This window comes from Macaca mulatta, chromosome 7 (assembly GCF_049350105.2).
Source record: "Macaca mulatta isolate MMU2019108-1 chromosome 7, T2T-MMU8v2.0, whole genome shotgun sequence".
Taxonomy (NCBI): domain Eukaryota; kingdom Metazoa; phylum Chordata; class Mammalia; order Primates; family Cercopithecidae; genus Macaca; species Macaca mulatta.
In genome coordinates this window covers 34,811,232-34,826,765 of record NC_133412.1, presented here as the reverse complement: position 1 = coordinate 34,826,765, position 15,534 = coordinate 34,811,232, and the positions used below count along the sequence as shown (strand labels likewise).

At 44.3% G+C, this 15,534-nt stretch overlaps 2 protein-coding genes across 13 annotated transcripts in view; both read right to left on the bottom strand.

The window, feature by feature from the left end:
- The window catches only part of MYZAP (myocardial zonula adherens protein), a 338,107-nt gene that overhangs the window by 164,473 nt on the left and 158,100 nt on the right, over nucleotides 1-15,534 (bottom strand). The gene's annotated exons all lie outside the window — the stretch shown is intronic.
- CGNL1 (cingulin like 1) overlaps nucleotides 1-15,534 on the bottom strand; it is a 175,425-nt gene that overhangs the window by 29,514 nt on the left and 130,377 nt on the right. For 10 of the 12 annotated variants that reach the window (XM_028850973.2, XM_028850974.2, XM_028850976.2 and 7 more), the window contains 2 exons: nucleotides 2,743-2,949; nucleotides 1,234-1,338 (listed from right to left, as the gene is read on the bottom strand). In XM_028850973.2, the coding sequence (XP_028706806.2) occupies nucleotides 1,234-1,338; nucleotides 2,743-2,949 (312 nt within the window). The remainder of the gene's footprint in view (nucleotides 1-1,233; nucleotides 1,339-2,742; nucleotides 2,950-15,534) is intronic. The other 2 variants (XM_028850975.2, XM_077939477.1) reach the window with 1 other exon arrangement.

Sequence of the window (15,534 nt, the reverse complement as noted above, 5' to 3'; positions counted from 1 at the left end):
TAAGCCCCACACTCTGGCAGCTGGCTTGGGTAACAGGAACCAACCTAAGCTTTAAACAGCAGCACAGCACAAGTGCCATCCACACAAAATCAACCCCACAAGATTTTGTAATGAAGATCTAGATTTAAAGAAATAAAAAAAATCCAAAGTGAAGGCAGTCAGACATTGAATTGGGACTTTACTATATGCAAACACGAGTTTTGTCCCAAGAGGAGGAGAAGGCACAGACTTCTGATTCTGGGGGAGAGTCCCTAAGCTAGGCTGACCTGTGGGGATCCTTCCTCTCCTCTATACTCTAGGAGATGAGGCTGAGTACTCTTCAGGAAAGCTGCAACTAGGCATTTACAAATCTGAACCTGACTCGGCTCTTAACACTTTTAATGCCCCCACTTCACCTATCCCTGACTACAAGTGGGTCCTGAATGGAAAACTTTAACAACCTTCCTCTTAGACAACTCTCAAAAACACTGGCTTCCACCTCCTCAGAAACCCACCTGAGATACTTAAGCAGCATCCCGAGAGCCAACAGGAGGAGGACACACCTCCATCACCCTGAGGTCACTGTGCAAAGTCAATCAGAACGGCAGGACAGGCCTGTCTTGAGAACGTACTTCAAATGGGAAAATCTAATGTTCTAAGAACTTACTGATGTGGAATGGCGATAGCTATCCAGTTTCAAGGAAATGACCTCCGCCTGCCTCTCAGAATACCCATCCCGAAGGACTGTGCTCTATAGCGTGCATTTGCCCAGAGGAGAAGGGAAATTGCCTTTTGCCAGAAAGCAGACTCCACACCGCCTCGGGGGCCAGTCCTGCCAGCCTTCTCACACAACTTGTATTTTATCTTTGGAAAGCTGTCAAGCTCTTTAACGTCTAAACGGAGGTCTCTCCGCCTTGGCATTACTGACATTTGGGACCCGATCATTCTTTGTACTGGGCGCTGTCCTGTGCTTCATAGGATATTTAATAGCATCCCCATCCCTGTTTTCTACCCACGAGACACCGGTAGCATCTCCCCAGTTGTGACAACCAAAACTGTCTTCAGGTATGACCAAACCCCCCCAGTTGGGAACTGGTGGTCTAGACAGATACTTCAAATGACTGAGTGGTTATTATGGGTGAAAGGGAGCTACCTGGAAAGAAAGGGCCAAGGACAATCTCCGCACGCCCCTGTGGTATTGCGTCTCTGTGCATTCTTCTTGAGGGAGTAATGACAACAGCCCTTGGTGTTTACCTGAGCAGCCTCCAGTTCATTCTCTAGGGCCCTCCTGGCTGACACAGCTTCTTTTTCTTCCCTTCTGGCCTGCACAAGGGCCTCCTCTAATTGTCGTATTTCTCCCTACAACGAAACACTGGGTCAGTGTGCACTTAGATGTATGCTGTACCTATGAAACTGACTCAGTGGAATTAAATGAACGTCACCCATGACGTGGCAGTGGCTACAGTCACAACACGCCTGTCACGGACCCAAGGTGGCACACGACAGCTGTGTTCTTGGATGTGTGTGCCTGTCTGCAGTTCCAGTTCTTAGCCAGGTGTGAACATCCACATTATCTCGAGTGATTTTTTATTTTTTATTTTTTAGAGACAGGGTCTCACTATATTGCTCAGGCTGGTCATGAACTCCTGGGCTCAAGTGATCCTCCCTCCCACCTCTCAGCCTCCCAAGTAGCTGGAATTACAGGCATGAGCCACCATGCCCAGCTGGGGTAATTTTTTTTTTTTTTTTTAAATACAAATATCCGGTCTTATTCTTGGAGATCTGAAAACAGCAGGTATTGAATGGACCCCACACACAGAGTTTTATAAAAGGTACCCAGGTGGTCCTGATGGATGACTGCTATGGTTTGAATGCGTCCCCCAAAAAGCATATGTATATGTTGGAGGTTTAATTACCATTGTAATGGTATGAAAAGGTAGAACCTTTACGGGGTGATGAGGCCATGAGGGCTCTGCCCTTCTGAATGGGCTCAAGCTGTCATGACAGGAGTAGGTTCCTGGTCAATGGACAAGTGTGGCCCCCTTTGGCCAGTCAGTTCCCCACTCCAACTCTGCCCTTCTGCCATGTGATGCCATTCACACCGCGACACAGAAGGACAGCCCTCGCTAGAGGCTGGTATCTTAATATTAGCCTCCCTATCTCCAGAATTGTGAGAAATACATTTCTATTTTTCCTTAATTATCCCAATGTGGTATTCCACGACAGCAGCACAGGACAGACAAAGGCAGTGACCACGTGTATCTCCTCCTTCACTGCCAGCTGCCTTTCCTACTGCTGAGAGTGTGTCAACTCTCACTCCCAGCTTCCCACTCTAGAGGTCTGGCCAACCAGGTCACTGGCTTGTTAAAATCAGTGTCACTTCAAAAACATCAACTATGAGTTAAAAAAGAATACATAGTCTTGAGTGAGAATCAGTCTAATGGTGGTGTTAAGACAGCCTTTTCAGGTAGAGGCCTATGCGAAGCCATGGAAGGCTGGGTGTGTCTGGTATCTGGGTGCATGGGGATTCCTGTGCCTAGACCCGTGTTCCCACCTGACCTCACCCTCCCTGTTCCCAGGCCTCCCTGTCATGCCACTCCCGGGGTAACAGAGAAATGGCTTACAGAGAGGATGTATTCACTATTGCCTTGACCTTTCCAACTAAATTATGACAATAAATCCCTTCCCCACTTTTGAAATCAATTACGCAGGAAAGAAGGAGCAGCAGCTGCCAAAGCTGGGTCTGGGCCCAGCGAGCCTCACCTCGTACTTCTTCAGCGTTTCCTTCGCCTTGGCTTCATCGCCTTTGAGGTCCTCGATCTGCCTTTGAAGCTGAGCAACTCTCTGCTCCAGCTCTTCACTTCTTCCCTGCAGCTTCTCATTCTCCTCCTGCAGAAGCTTCACGCGCATTTCGGTCCCTGCCTGGTCTTGCTCTGAAGTGTTGCTCCTGCTGGCCAAGACCTCGACATTCTGTTAAAAACACAGAGCAAATGAACAAGGAGACCGGTGTCAAAGAGCTGTCCCCAAGCTGGGAGAACAGCTGGCATTTATGAAAAACCCATTGTGCCCACTCAGCCAGGCCCTGTGCTGAGCCAGGGGTCAGCAAACAGCAGCCTACAGGTCCAACCCAGCCCTCCACCTGTTTTGAAAAGTGCAGTGTTACTGGAACATAGCCACGCCCGTCCATTTGCACATTGTCTGTGGCTGCTTTCAAGCTACAACAGCAGGACCCAAGTGGCTGCAATGGAAACCCCAAAGCCTACGGTGTCACAAAGAATAAAATGTTGACTCTCTGGCTCTTTTTAGAAAGAAAAAGTTTGCCAACCCTTGCCTGTGTTAAGATCCTTACATGGGATTTCAACCTTTTAACAATTCCAGAAGGTGGGTGCTATTCTTATCACCATCTTAAATATGAGGAAACTGACACTTGGATAGTTTAAGTAACTTGTCCAAGATTACTTAGGAGGAGTTACATTCAGGCAGACTGAATCCAGAACCTGTCTTCATAACCCTCGCTTTCTGACATGCCCACTTCCCTGTCCCATTTGCATGGGCAGGGTCTTTTTTTTTTAGACGGAGTCTCGCTCTTTGGCCCAGGCTGGAGTGCAGTGGCGCAATCTTGGCTCACTGCAAGCTCCGCCTTGATCACGCCATTCTCCTGCCTCAGCCTCCCAAGTAGCTGGGACTACAGGTGCCCGCCACCACGCCTGGCTAATTTTTTTGTATTTTTAGTACAGACGGGGTTTCACCATGTTAACCAGGATGGTCACGATCTCCTGACCTCCTGATCCGCCCGCCTCAGCCTCCCAAAGTGCTGGGATTACAGGCGTGAGCCACCGCGCCCGGCCCAGGCTCTTTCATAGAAGCTCTTGAGGAAGGGCAGCTTCGGAGTACAGGTTTTTTCATGTCCAACAGAAAAGAGAAATTTAAATTAGCTTAAATTAGGATACAGTTCATAGTGTAAGCTCTAGGTATGCTGCACACAATTCACAACAGAAAGGAATGACAGTCTCAGGGTGGTTATTGTTGATTCCAGAGGTCACAGGGGCTTTGTATTCTTCGGTTTAGCAATTTGAAGTGATGTTAAAGAAGTGAGTTAACACTTGTCCTGCCCAGCGTTCCACCTCTCCAGGCAGATCTCTTGCCTGTCCTCCATTTCTCCACTACTACAAAGATGCCAATATCAGCAAATCTTATGCCTACAACACAATGCTACAGACGCCTGCAGTAAAAGAAAGGCCCAGGGAGGACAAGGTTAGGCTTTGAAAGTCTGTATCACAGCCCACGTGGGAGAAGTATCTGCTAGAATTGCTCACTTGTATAGACTTTATGGAAAGATCTTTACATCTCTTAGTAGTATAGTAAGCTTATTCTGCTGAACCTAACCAGTTAGAGAGTTTCAGGAACCAGAGCATCATTTCATGGCCCAAATGTTTAATTCTATACAACAGAGAAAGCCCATCAGAGCCAAGCAACTGAGTTAGAATGAAGTTAGCTGGCATTGCTAGGAGAAAACTAAGGTGTCAGACAGCTGGAATTTCTCAGGTCTATCAGGATATCATCTCCTAACGAAACCAGCAAGGGGACATGTCACAAAGATACACAGAGAAGAAACGAAGTGTGGTTGAAAACTTGAGGAAGGATCTAAAGAATCCAGTAACTGGTCAGACCAGGGAAAGCAAAAGTCTAGATTGCCCATTTCTGCCCGAACTCTCCCATTAACATGTGAGACAAAGTTACAGTTATCAAGACAGGGCAGTACTGGCATGAGGGTAGGCATAGAAATCAATGAAACAGAATTGGGAGTTCAGAAATAAACCCCTACATTTATAGCCAACTGCTTTTCAACAAGGGTGCCAAGACAATTCAGTGGGGGAAAGAACAGCCTTTGACAAATGGTGCCACGACAGTTGGATATCCACATGAAAAAGAATGAAGTTAGACCTCTTCCTCATACCATACGCAAAAATTAGCTCAAATGGATCATAGGCCCAAATGTAGGATCTAAAACTATAAAACTCTTTAAACACAGGAACAAATATTTGTGACCGTGGGTTAGGCAAAGGCTACTTAGCTACAACACCAAAAGTACAAGTGACAAAAGAACGAACAGATAAATTAAGCTTCTTCAAAATTTAAAACTTTTGTGCTGCAAACGATGCCACCAAGAAAGTCAAAAGACAACCGTCAGAATTAGAGGAAGTACAAGTCATATACCTAATAAAGGACTCATATCCAGAATATATAAATGATTCTTTAACCCAGTAATAAAAAGACTTAAAACCCCATTTTAAAAATGGGGGCCAGGCGCCGTGGGTCATGCCTATAATCTCTGCACTTCAAGAGGCCCAGGTGGGCGGATCATTTGTGGTCAGAAGTTCAAGGCCAGCCTGGCCAACATGATAAAACCCCATTTCTACCAAAAATACAAAAATCAGCCAGGTGTGGTGGCGCACAACTGTAATCCCAGCTATTTGGGATGCTGAGGCAAGAGAATTGCTTGAACTCCGGAGGCAGAGGTTGCAGTGAGCCGAGATGGGACCATTGCACTCCAGCTTGGGTGACAGAGCAAGACTCCATCTCAAAATAATAATAATAATAATAATAATAATAATAATGGAGAAAGGATCTGAACAATATACAAAATCCAATAAGCATATGAAAACATATTCAACGTCATTAGTCATTAGGGAAATGCAAATTAAACCCATAATGCGATACCACTTCACATCTACTAGGCTAGCTATAACAAAAAAGACAGATAATAACAAGTATTGGGGAGAATTTAGAGGAATTAGACCCCTTATACATTGCTAGTAGGAATGTAAAATGGTGCAGCTACTTTAGAAAACAGTTTGCCAGCTCCTCAAAATGTTACACAGAGTTATGGTACGACCTGGCAATTTTACTCCTTGGTATATAGCTAAGAGAAATAAAAATAAGGGGCCAGGCACAGTGGCTCACACCTATAATCCCAGCACTTTGGGAGGTGGACAGATTACCTGAGGTCAGGAGTTTGAGACCAGCCTGGCCAACATAGTGAAACCCTGTCTCTAACAAAAATACAAAAAAATAGCCGGGTGTGGTAGTGGGTGCCTGTAATCCCAGCTACTTGGGAGGCTGAGGCAGGATAATCACTTGAACCCAGGAGGCAGAGGTTGCAGTGAGCCAAGATCACGCCATTGTACTCCAGCCTGGGTGACAAGAGTGAGACTCCATTTCAAAAAAAAAAAAAAAAAAGAAAAGAAAAGGAGAAAAGAAAAACAGAAAAAACATATATCCACATAAAAACTTGTACATGAATGTTTATAGCAGCATTATTCACAGTATCCAATAAGTGGAAGCAATCTAAATGTCCATCAAACAGTGAATGGGTAAACAAAATGTGGCATATCCATACAATGGAATATTATTTGGCCATTCAAAGGAATGAAATACTGATACACGCCACAACATGGATGAACTTTGAAAATATTATCCTAAAGAAGCCAATCACACACACACACACACAAACCCATATTGACATTTATATGAAAGTCTGGAATAGCAAATCTACGGAGACAGAAAATAGATTAGTGATAGCCCAGGGCTGCTACAGGGAGGAATATGGGGAAGGTGCCAGGAGTGACTGCTAATGGGGATAGAATTTCTTTTTAGGGGTGATGAAAATGTTCTAACATTGACTGTGGTGATGGTTGTACAACTGTGTGAACATACTAATACCACTGAATTGTACACTTTCAATAGTTGAATTATATGAATTATATGCTATATGAATTATATCTTAATATAGCTATTAAAAAAAAAAAAAAGGTAAACAAAAGTTAAGGGAAACCTGGGGCTGGAGTAGGGATGGTGGAGAGAAATGATGCATTTACCCCAGTGGTCTGGAGGTTTGCTGAGATGTCAGAGAGGGGAAGAAGAGGCTCAAGACCATCTGCCCAAAGCTTTCAGTAAAGCAAAGAACACTTACATGTGTGGTCAGCACCCTTTGATTCACCCAGAAATCTCAGGAAGAATGAGGATATTGAATAACAGACCTGGTTTAACCTGGATTGGGGCCTAACTAGCACCTTAGCATGTTAGATAAGGGAACCTGGACTGAATTGTGATGTTTAGAACTTGGCATGCAAGTTCTTCACTCAGCTTATGGCCGGCAGGGATTTATTCCAATCCTAACTTTCAGTGGCATGGCCTGAGTATGACTCTAGCAGACCTTGTGTGTATTAAGACACTTAGTCCTTTTTTTTCATTATTTGTAAAGTGATACTATGTTTTTCTCTATGTCTTCACATTATGTTTACAAATAATGTAACATGAGCCTGTGTTAGCAAATCTTCCCAAAAGTCCTCTCCCATTTTCATGCTCCTGCACCCCCACACACCCAGCTCACTATATAAAGCCCATAGAAGAAACTCTCCCTTCCTGAAACCATACCTAATTCACCTGCAGTAGTCATGGAATCTAAAATAAAAATCCTATCCTTTTGTTCAAGGCAAGTACTACACGTAAGTTCCTCTGCATGACTTCCCAGTGAAGAAAAGAAACACGGCGGAGAGGACCTTCAAAGTTCTCCCAACTCTGAAGTGCTCTGATGCTTGCGTCCATGTATCATCTTTTCCAGATGAGACTTTGTGTCTCATGGATGTGGCAAAGGCAGCAGAACTGCACCAAGACAGAGCTGGTAAAGAGCAACTCAGGTGGAAGGTCCCTGGGGGCAAGTACTGCTGAAGTCATTAAAGTTGCTGGCGTTATGTTTCTACGATTCTCTGATCCCACGTCCTATATGTCATAACAATATTAGAGAGGAAGCACCATCATAAATAAAACCAAAAAGCACACAGTTTTTAATAATTCATTTGGCTATATCACACCACCTATGTGATGTCTGGTTTTAAAAGAATTATATGGATTTGCATCTTAATATTTTAACTATTATTCACTTGTGCAGGTAGTCGATTCCTCTGCCACTCCAAAAAGTTGGAAACACCACATCAGATTCATCACCACGAAGGCAAAAGTAACAAAACTGTGCCATTTTCTACCATTTTTCAAGGTTGGACCATCACTAAAAATTACACCAAGATTATTTTTTCAGCTATGAGGCAGCCACGTCAAAAGGTTTAATAACACAGTGTGTGTAATGTGAGGAAACATATTCTCATCGACTGTTGGTGGGGCTATAAACTGGTATGAGGCTCCTGGACGGCAATTTGGTAGTATCTATCAAAATGACAATGTACATTTCCTTTGACCCAGAAACTTATTGTCTCTCATTTTATCCCACGTGTGTGCAAAATGACATATAAATGAGATTATTCATTGCAGCACTTTAATAGCAAAAGATTGCATACTACTAAAGGCCAATTAGGTACTAGTTAAATAAGTTACATCAGGTCAATGGTATCTTGTGCAGCTGGGAGAAAAAAAGAACAAGAAAGTGAGGAAAAAGCAAGAGACAGATTAGTAGACATGGCAAGCTTCTGTGTGTATAAAAAGAAGGTAAGGAGGGATAAAGATGTATTTACTTGCCTACACAAGAAACTGGTAACAGTGACTGGCTATGAGGAAGGAAACTGGGGCTGTGTGGAAAACAGCAGAAGGAAGTTTTCAATTGCAAACCCTCTGGTAATTTTTAAATTTTGAACTATGGAAATTCAACATGTATTACAATTTTTTAATATAAATATACATTTTCTTTTAAAAGACTGACCATCAATGGTCTCAGGAACTCAGAGAACAACCCACCTCCTCGGCCAAGTTCTCACCTCCTCCAGCCTCTAGAAACCCTTCCTTTGTCTTTTCATGGGTACTTCTGGGCCATGAAAGATAGCGGAGCCGGAGGCCCAGGAGCAGCTGTACAAACAGAGCACAGCGCCAACTCTCCCACGCCGGTTTACATAGTTAAGCAATTCCTTTTCACCACATATAGCTGGGAGAGTGGAAAAGGCCCAGATGGCCCAGGACTTGCAACTACACGAGTGCCTCCCCAACTTTTCCACTCCAGCAACCCTAAGGCAAAGGAGTCCCGTGTGGGGTGATGAGAGACATCCAAGGGACTGCAAAGAACCGCTTTCAAGGCTTGGGTTTTTCCATTACAAATGAATCTAAATTTTGCATCCAACACCATAGCATTTTTCATTCTACTATGTCTCTTTTTACATTAAGGATACTGTGTTCTTGGTACTCCAGGAAGTGGCGTCACTTTTATCCTGTGACTTTGCCAAGCACTCTCCTCCTTGCCCACCCAGCACACAGACGCATGTCCCATCCTGAGGAACACAGACATAAATCGCCTCAAGAATGGAATTCTCATTTATACTTCTAAAAATGCTTCTCTATCTGTTTAGAGGAAACAGCAAAGGCTCTGGAGTCAGCCAGATCAGATCCACACCCAGGCTGTGCCTCTTGCTGGACCTTCCACCGGGCCTGGCCTCACAGAGCCTTTGTTTTCCATCTGAAGAAGGGGGATGAATTGCCCACCTCGTACATTATTGTAAATATCTAGTTAAAGGGGATGACAGCTCTTGTGGTAGCCCTTGTTATTACTGCTAGGCCAACTAAACTCACATCTGCTTCCCAAAAGGGAAGACTTCACACAGCTTACCAGCTGTGGTTCCAAATCGTCACACTTGGCTTCAGGCCACTACCTGCACGTTTTTTACCAGCTAAAAAAATCAAGCCTAGACTTCTCAAAACAGAGAACTGAGGTCTTCTACTAGTCCTTCCAGGGGGACTGCACTGCACAAAGAAGATGACACCCATCTTATTTCAAAGGTAAGTCGGGTTTCTTGGTTGGCTAATTTATTAAAATCTTAGCCCCATTTCCCAGTCGAGGGTGGTGTGGTAAACGGATGGCATCTAAGAAAAACATTCTTCTAAAACAGCCAAACAGCATGCTTCAACATGCTGAATTGCTAAATTTCCATTACTTTAAAAATATTTGACTTTTAGCCATATGCTCCAATTACCAATTTTAAAAGAAGGAAAAAAGAAATATAACAATTGTATCACACATACGCAAGAGAGTGAAATCCCAGTCTTCGCCATACCGCCATTCATTGCAAATAATCACCTGCCTGCAGGCTGGCACATTTTCCACATTTTCATGGGTTAACACCCACATTTAGAAGTGTTCACACTGGCCCCTGGAGCCACAGAAGATGAGTACAAAACCCCCCATGGCACCATAAATGGCCCCATCTGCATGTTCTGCCTGACTCAGGAAGCTGAGGAGTGCTCACTGTAGGAACACAGACCTGACACCTTGGATAGGCTCACTTCTGATGGACAACAAGTCACCACACAGGGCGAGGGCCTCCTGCTTGTCCTAGTGCCGACCCAATACACAGACATACCAGGTTTTACTAATTAACATGGCCTCTGCCACAGCCGGCTTTTGTTTCCTTTCTATCTCTCTTTTTTGCTGAATGAGTGAAAACAGCTGAGGCGTGGAGGCCGGGGCATCCAGAGAATGGAATGTTGGTGTCAGTTCCATCTCGCTGGCCACCCCCACGCCCCAGTGTGTTGGGGCTGCAGGCTCCCAGCTGAGAGGTACTAGAAGCGTCCCCTAGGTCAGCTCATCTGCTGGGAAATTACTGTCTTCTCACCACCATGGCTGTGGACGTCTGCTTTCATTTGCACAGTAAGGGCCTGGGTCACAATAATGCATCCCTTCCTCACTCTGAGAGTGTTAGGAACCAAGTTCCCTGTATTGTGTCTTCAGCTTCCCCCTCAAATGAACAAAGGTCAACTATTCAGGTACCGAAACAGCATATATTTTAGTCTTAACTAGCATACTTCATCCCTTCTCCCAATCATTTGTTAATTTCCTTGGCATAAGGTCTCTAATCTTGGGCTTCTCAAATTTTAATGAATTACCTAGAGATCTCATTAAAACGCTCATTCTGACTCAGGAATTCTGGAGTGGGACCCAGGACTCTGCATTTCTAACAAGCTCCCAGGTGATGCCAATGATGCTGGTCTGTGGATACTCCTTTGAGCAGTGAGGTCTAGGCTGATGGGACCCTTCTCAGTTCTCAGGACCTTCCTGCAGAGATTTGAGCTGAGCTCCTAACTGGTCAAATCCTTTATGCTTCCTGGTAGGACTCTCAGTGCCTGGGATTCGACGTCAGGTGGCTTGTGCACTACTGCAGGCCTTGCAGCCAGCTCACATTGCAACCTTCCTTCTGCAAGCTCTTGCCCCCTCTGAATTCAGTTCACATCCTTAAAGAAGGTATAGTCGGTAATACTTAAACAGATCAGAAAATCAAAAAAGAAAGAGACACAAATCTTTAAAAAGTTGAAATTCTTTTAGTAATGTAAAGTGATGGGTTCCTTCCTTCCTCCTTTTTGATTTGCCTACTTACCATTTTTTGGGCAAGATGGGGTTGAGCCATTGCAAAATATTTTTAAATCCCATGCTCCAAGAAGAACATCAGAGTTTCCAAATTTTCTCTCACTGTATTTATCAAAATTGCCAACACCAATCTCTGCCAACATATCTACAGTTCAGAACTCAGTTGGTTATACAGTGATAAGCTCTTTTTGTTTGTGTGTGGCGGGGGGATGCAAATAAATAGTGCATGGGAGAGATGGAAATAAATGTGGCAAAGGAAGTGGCAAAGAAGTAGAGGGTGTTCATCACCCAGGTCCCAAATATTTCCAAGGAAGAGTTGATTCCAATGCGAAAAATTGTACAGATCAATATTCAATTTCTTTTTGTTAAAAGATGTGAATTCTAGACCAGACCCCGCTAACAATTCACGTATGATGACAATAGATTAACTTCCATCTGCCTTCCCTTTCCCCCTCTGCAACACAAAAGGGTCAGTCACTCTCGTTTCAATGTCCTGGCCAGCTCTAACAGTCTGGGATTCTAGAATGAACTTGAAGAATTCACGCAGCATTAGGCAGTCCTGGAATTCAATGAGCTAAGAATACTGGAGGTTTTACTCCTACTGCCTCATGTTTACATTTTATTTTCAAATGCTGCCATTTAAACCAGATCATCTGTAACAATGTCCCTGCCACAGCATCTAGAGGTGAGGGCCATTCTCTCCTTATGGTCACTAACCTGCCATACTCGGGGAGTTTACATATACCTTGCTTAACAAAGATTTTATTTACATCCTGTGTTTTTGTTGCCCTGGTGGCAATTTTCTTGCTTACAGAACAACCTAAAAGATACTCCCTTTTAATAATATTCAATTACCCAGTTTTTCCTATAGCAACTCAGTGACTACATAGGTTAAAAATGTCTCTGGTTTTCTTCATAATGTCCTTAGGAAATAAGTCAACATGCTTCCCTTTAAAAAACTAGTTAAGATTCCCTCTCAGAGTGGCCTGTAATGAAGATATAGGTCCAAGACAAAGTTTCGACAATAAAATCCTCACATTTGCTCACAGAATGCATTTGACACACAGTAAACCTACAGAGATACCCGAGATGGAAATTAAAATACCTGTGACCACAATACACTGCAACTAAATAGACGTGGAGCAGTTAAGTGATTTGATTTTCCCGAAACACAACATGTTCCATAGTTCAGGTCTTGTTCTGTTTATACAAAATGTCCAGAATAGGCAAATCCATACAGACAGAAAGTAGACGAGTGGTTGCCAAAGGATGAGAGAAAGGGGGAATTCAGATGAAAGGGGCTTTATTTGGGGTGATGAAAATGTTCTAGAATTAGATAGTGGTGGTGGTTACCCAAATTGTGAATATATAAAAACCACTGCAGTGCACACTGTAAAATGTTTAAAATGAATTTTGTGTTATATGAATGTTATCTTCATAAAAACAAAAGAAAACAAAAAGAGTGCAGGCCTTGGAGTCAGCAGACCTGAACTGGTCCTGCTTGGTCTTGTTGAAACTTCAGTTTTCTCGTTATTCTAAAAATGAATTGAGACATTATGCAAAGCACCTAGCAATGTTTCAGACACACAGTTAAGACCTCAGTCAATGACCGCAATACCTTAAGGTTAGGTAGACAAAAGTCACACACCCAGGACTTGAACCCGGCTCTGACTCCTTGCTTGTGACCTCTGCTAGTTGCTACCAGGCTCTTCCAAATGGGGGCAGCAGCTTGAGGAAAAATGTGTTTCTCTGAAACACAGCCTTAGACCTTCCATTGTGCCTTTGCTTTATTTTTTTAACACCACTCCTTAGAAAAATTCTTACAAAATGTTCCCCAGTTTCCAGGAGATACAAAGAGCCTTACATCATATTTCTAAGACACCATTTCCCTCACCATGAGAGCCACAGTCTAAGCTAACCTTGTGACCAGCATGTAAAAGTTCTGTTTATAGAACCCAACATGCCCCTGCAGTGCCGTTCGCCTTCAAGGAGCTGCTGGCTGGAGGAAGGGACTCCACCCAGACAATGCCCTGTTTCCAGCGCTCTGTGTCACTTGGAAAATATTGGGGGATGAGAGCCGGGTAAACGCAAGGGTTAGACTCCCAGTTAGAGCGCTGTCACAGACAGACCACATGGCTTTACAAATGATTACAAATCAGCTTGCTGTCAGCACACACATGTCCAACAGGTTCAACAGGATTTTTGAAGAAAGAAGATAAACAAGCTGCCAAAGGCTCAATCTGGAAGCTCACAGGCCCTACTCCGGTCCACAGTTCTGCCCTGCACCCCTGCCCAGAAGTCTTGTTATTTGTGAAAACGGGTCCTTCAGCTTCCCCATTTTGCTGCTACCATATATCCATAAATGCTGAAAGAGTCAATCCTGAATTACAGAAATCAGGCCATTTTCAGAACTTAAATACAAATGCTGAGGCCAAGAACTTTCAATCCAATGACGCTTCTCATTAGTGCCTCCTTGCAGCCCCAAACAAGACCAAATTTCCATGTAGAAAGCTGTCAACTTTTCTCTTTGCCCCACACTTCCATGGCCACCGGAGCGATACTAAGCAGGGACTGGAGAAAGAAAAGGACACGGCCTCAGTAGGCAAGAGCCTGGGCCAAGACTGCTACAAGTGTTTAGGCTGACTCTGGTACCCACAGGGTTAAGACACCTGACAAGAGTGACCTTTATTACTTCCTCCTTTAAAGTAGTAGGCTGTTCCCTGAGACAGAGCTGAGCAGACCAGGCTCCTACAAAGCCCACGTTCCCCTGGTTCCTCCTTGCAGGCCAGGCTACCCGGGTCAACAGCTGGCTCTAACTGACTGGCAAGGGGAACAGGGCCAGAATAGAAACGTCCTGATCCTGGTATAGTCACCTGATCACACTGAGGTTTTTGTGCAAGTAACAACTTCTCCAAATCACAGCTCAGCTTTCTTAAAAACAGGGTGGCGTTAATGGATCCATTCAGGGCACGGATCATGGAAAATGAAAGATAATGGGGCCAAATGTCAAAGGAAGAGTCGCTGTATAGACAGCAAACAGTGTCCAGGAAGGAATTACTGTGTACCACCCAGAAGTTACAGAGCATAAATCACAGATTTCCGTCTATACAGAGGCCTTGAAGGAGGTGTGGTGACTTTTTGGCCCTCATCCTCCTAGAGCAATTGTTTCCCAGCCATGCTGTTGGCAAGACTCACTCAGTCCCTCCTTTTCTGAATGGAGAATAAAATGTCACTCCCTCCCTCAAAAAAGCTGGGACAGACAGAGGGGAAGGGATGGAGTAACCAAGTCTAATCTAAGACCTTCCCCAGGACTGCTCTAGGGCCAGCCCTCATCTGTTTTAAAAAGGAGCCATCTTGGGGTGCTGACCAAACAGGCCCCATGAATCACTGTGGGGATCATTAGTGCTGTTCACCTAATATTTCCAGTTTTTCTCTCCTCCAGGCACATCAATCTGCTTTCCTGCCCCCTTGAAGTCAGGAGTGGCCATGTGACTAGCTTTGGCCAAGAAAATGCGAGAAGTGGCATGTGTCATGTCCAGGTACAAGTTCCAAGAGCCCATTAGTGATTTACCATATCCTCCTCCTACCCCACTGCAGAGATCGCCAACACCTGGGTCCCCCAGGGACTCAGGAATAAAGCAACTAACTCCAACCCTGCCATGACTGGATGTGTAGCATGAGCAAGAAATAAGCTTTTCTTCGTGAAGCTCTAGAGCTTTGGAGGCTGTTTATGATTGCAGCATCATCTAGCCTATCACATCACGTAAAGACCTACTATTATACTTGCAGATTCAACCCACCCAGCTCACATCCATTATAAACAAAACCTGGCGTTCATCACAAGCTTCAGCCCCAAGGACAAGTGGGGCTGTAGCAAGGAAACAGCCCAGGCTCCCAGAGTCAGACAGACTTGAGTTTAAATCCTGGCTCAGCTGCCCACCAACCATGCAACTCTGAGCCTGTCAATTACCTTATATTGAGCTGTAATCGCCTCCACTTTGAAAGGGCAATGATAGCACCTAACATACAGGATGGCGGTGAGGATGAAATATAACGTGTGTAAAATACATAGCATGTGGCCAGGCGTGCACTGTGCACTGAGTAGACAGGAGTGATTCTGCTAACCCTCGTCATCATTATCATCATCATCGTCCTGCTTTTGTCAATGACCAGCAGTGAACCCGGAGGCTCTGTTT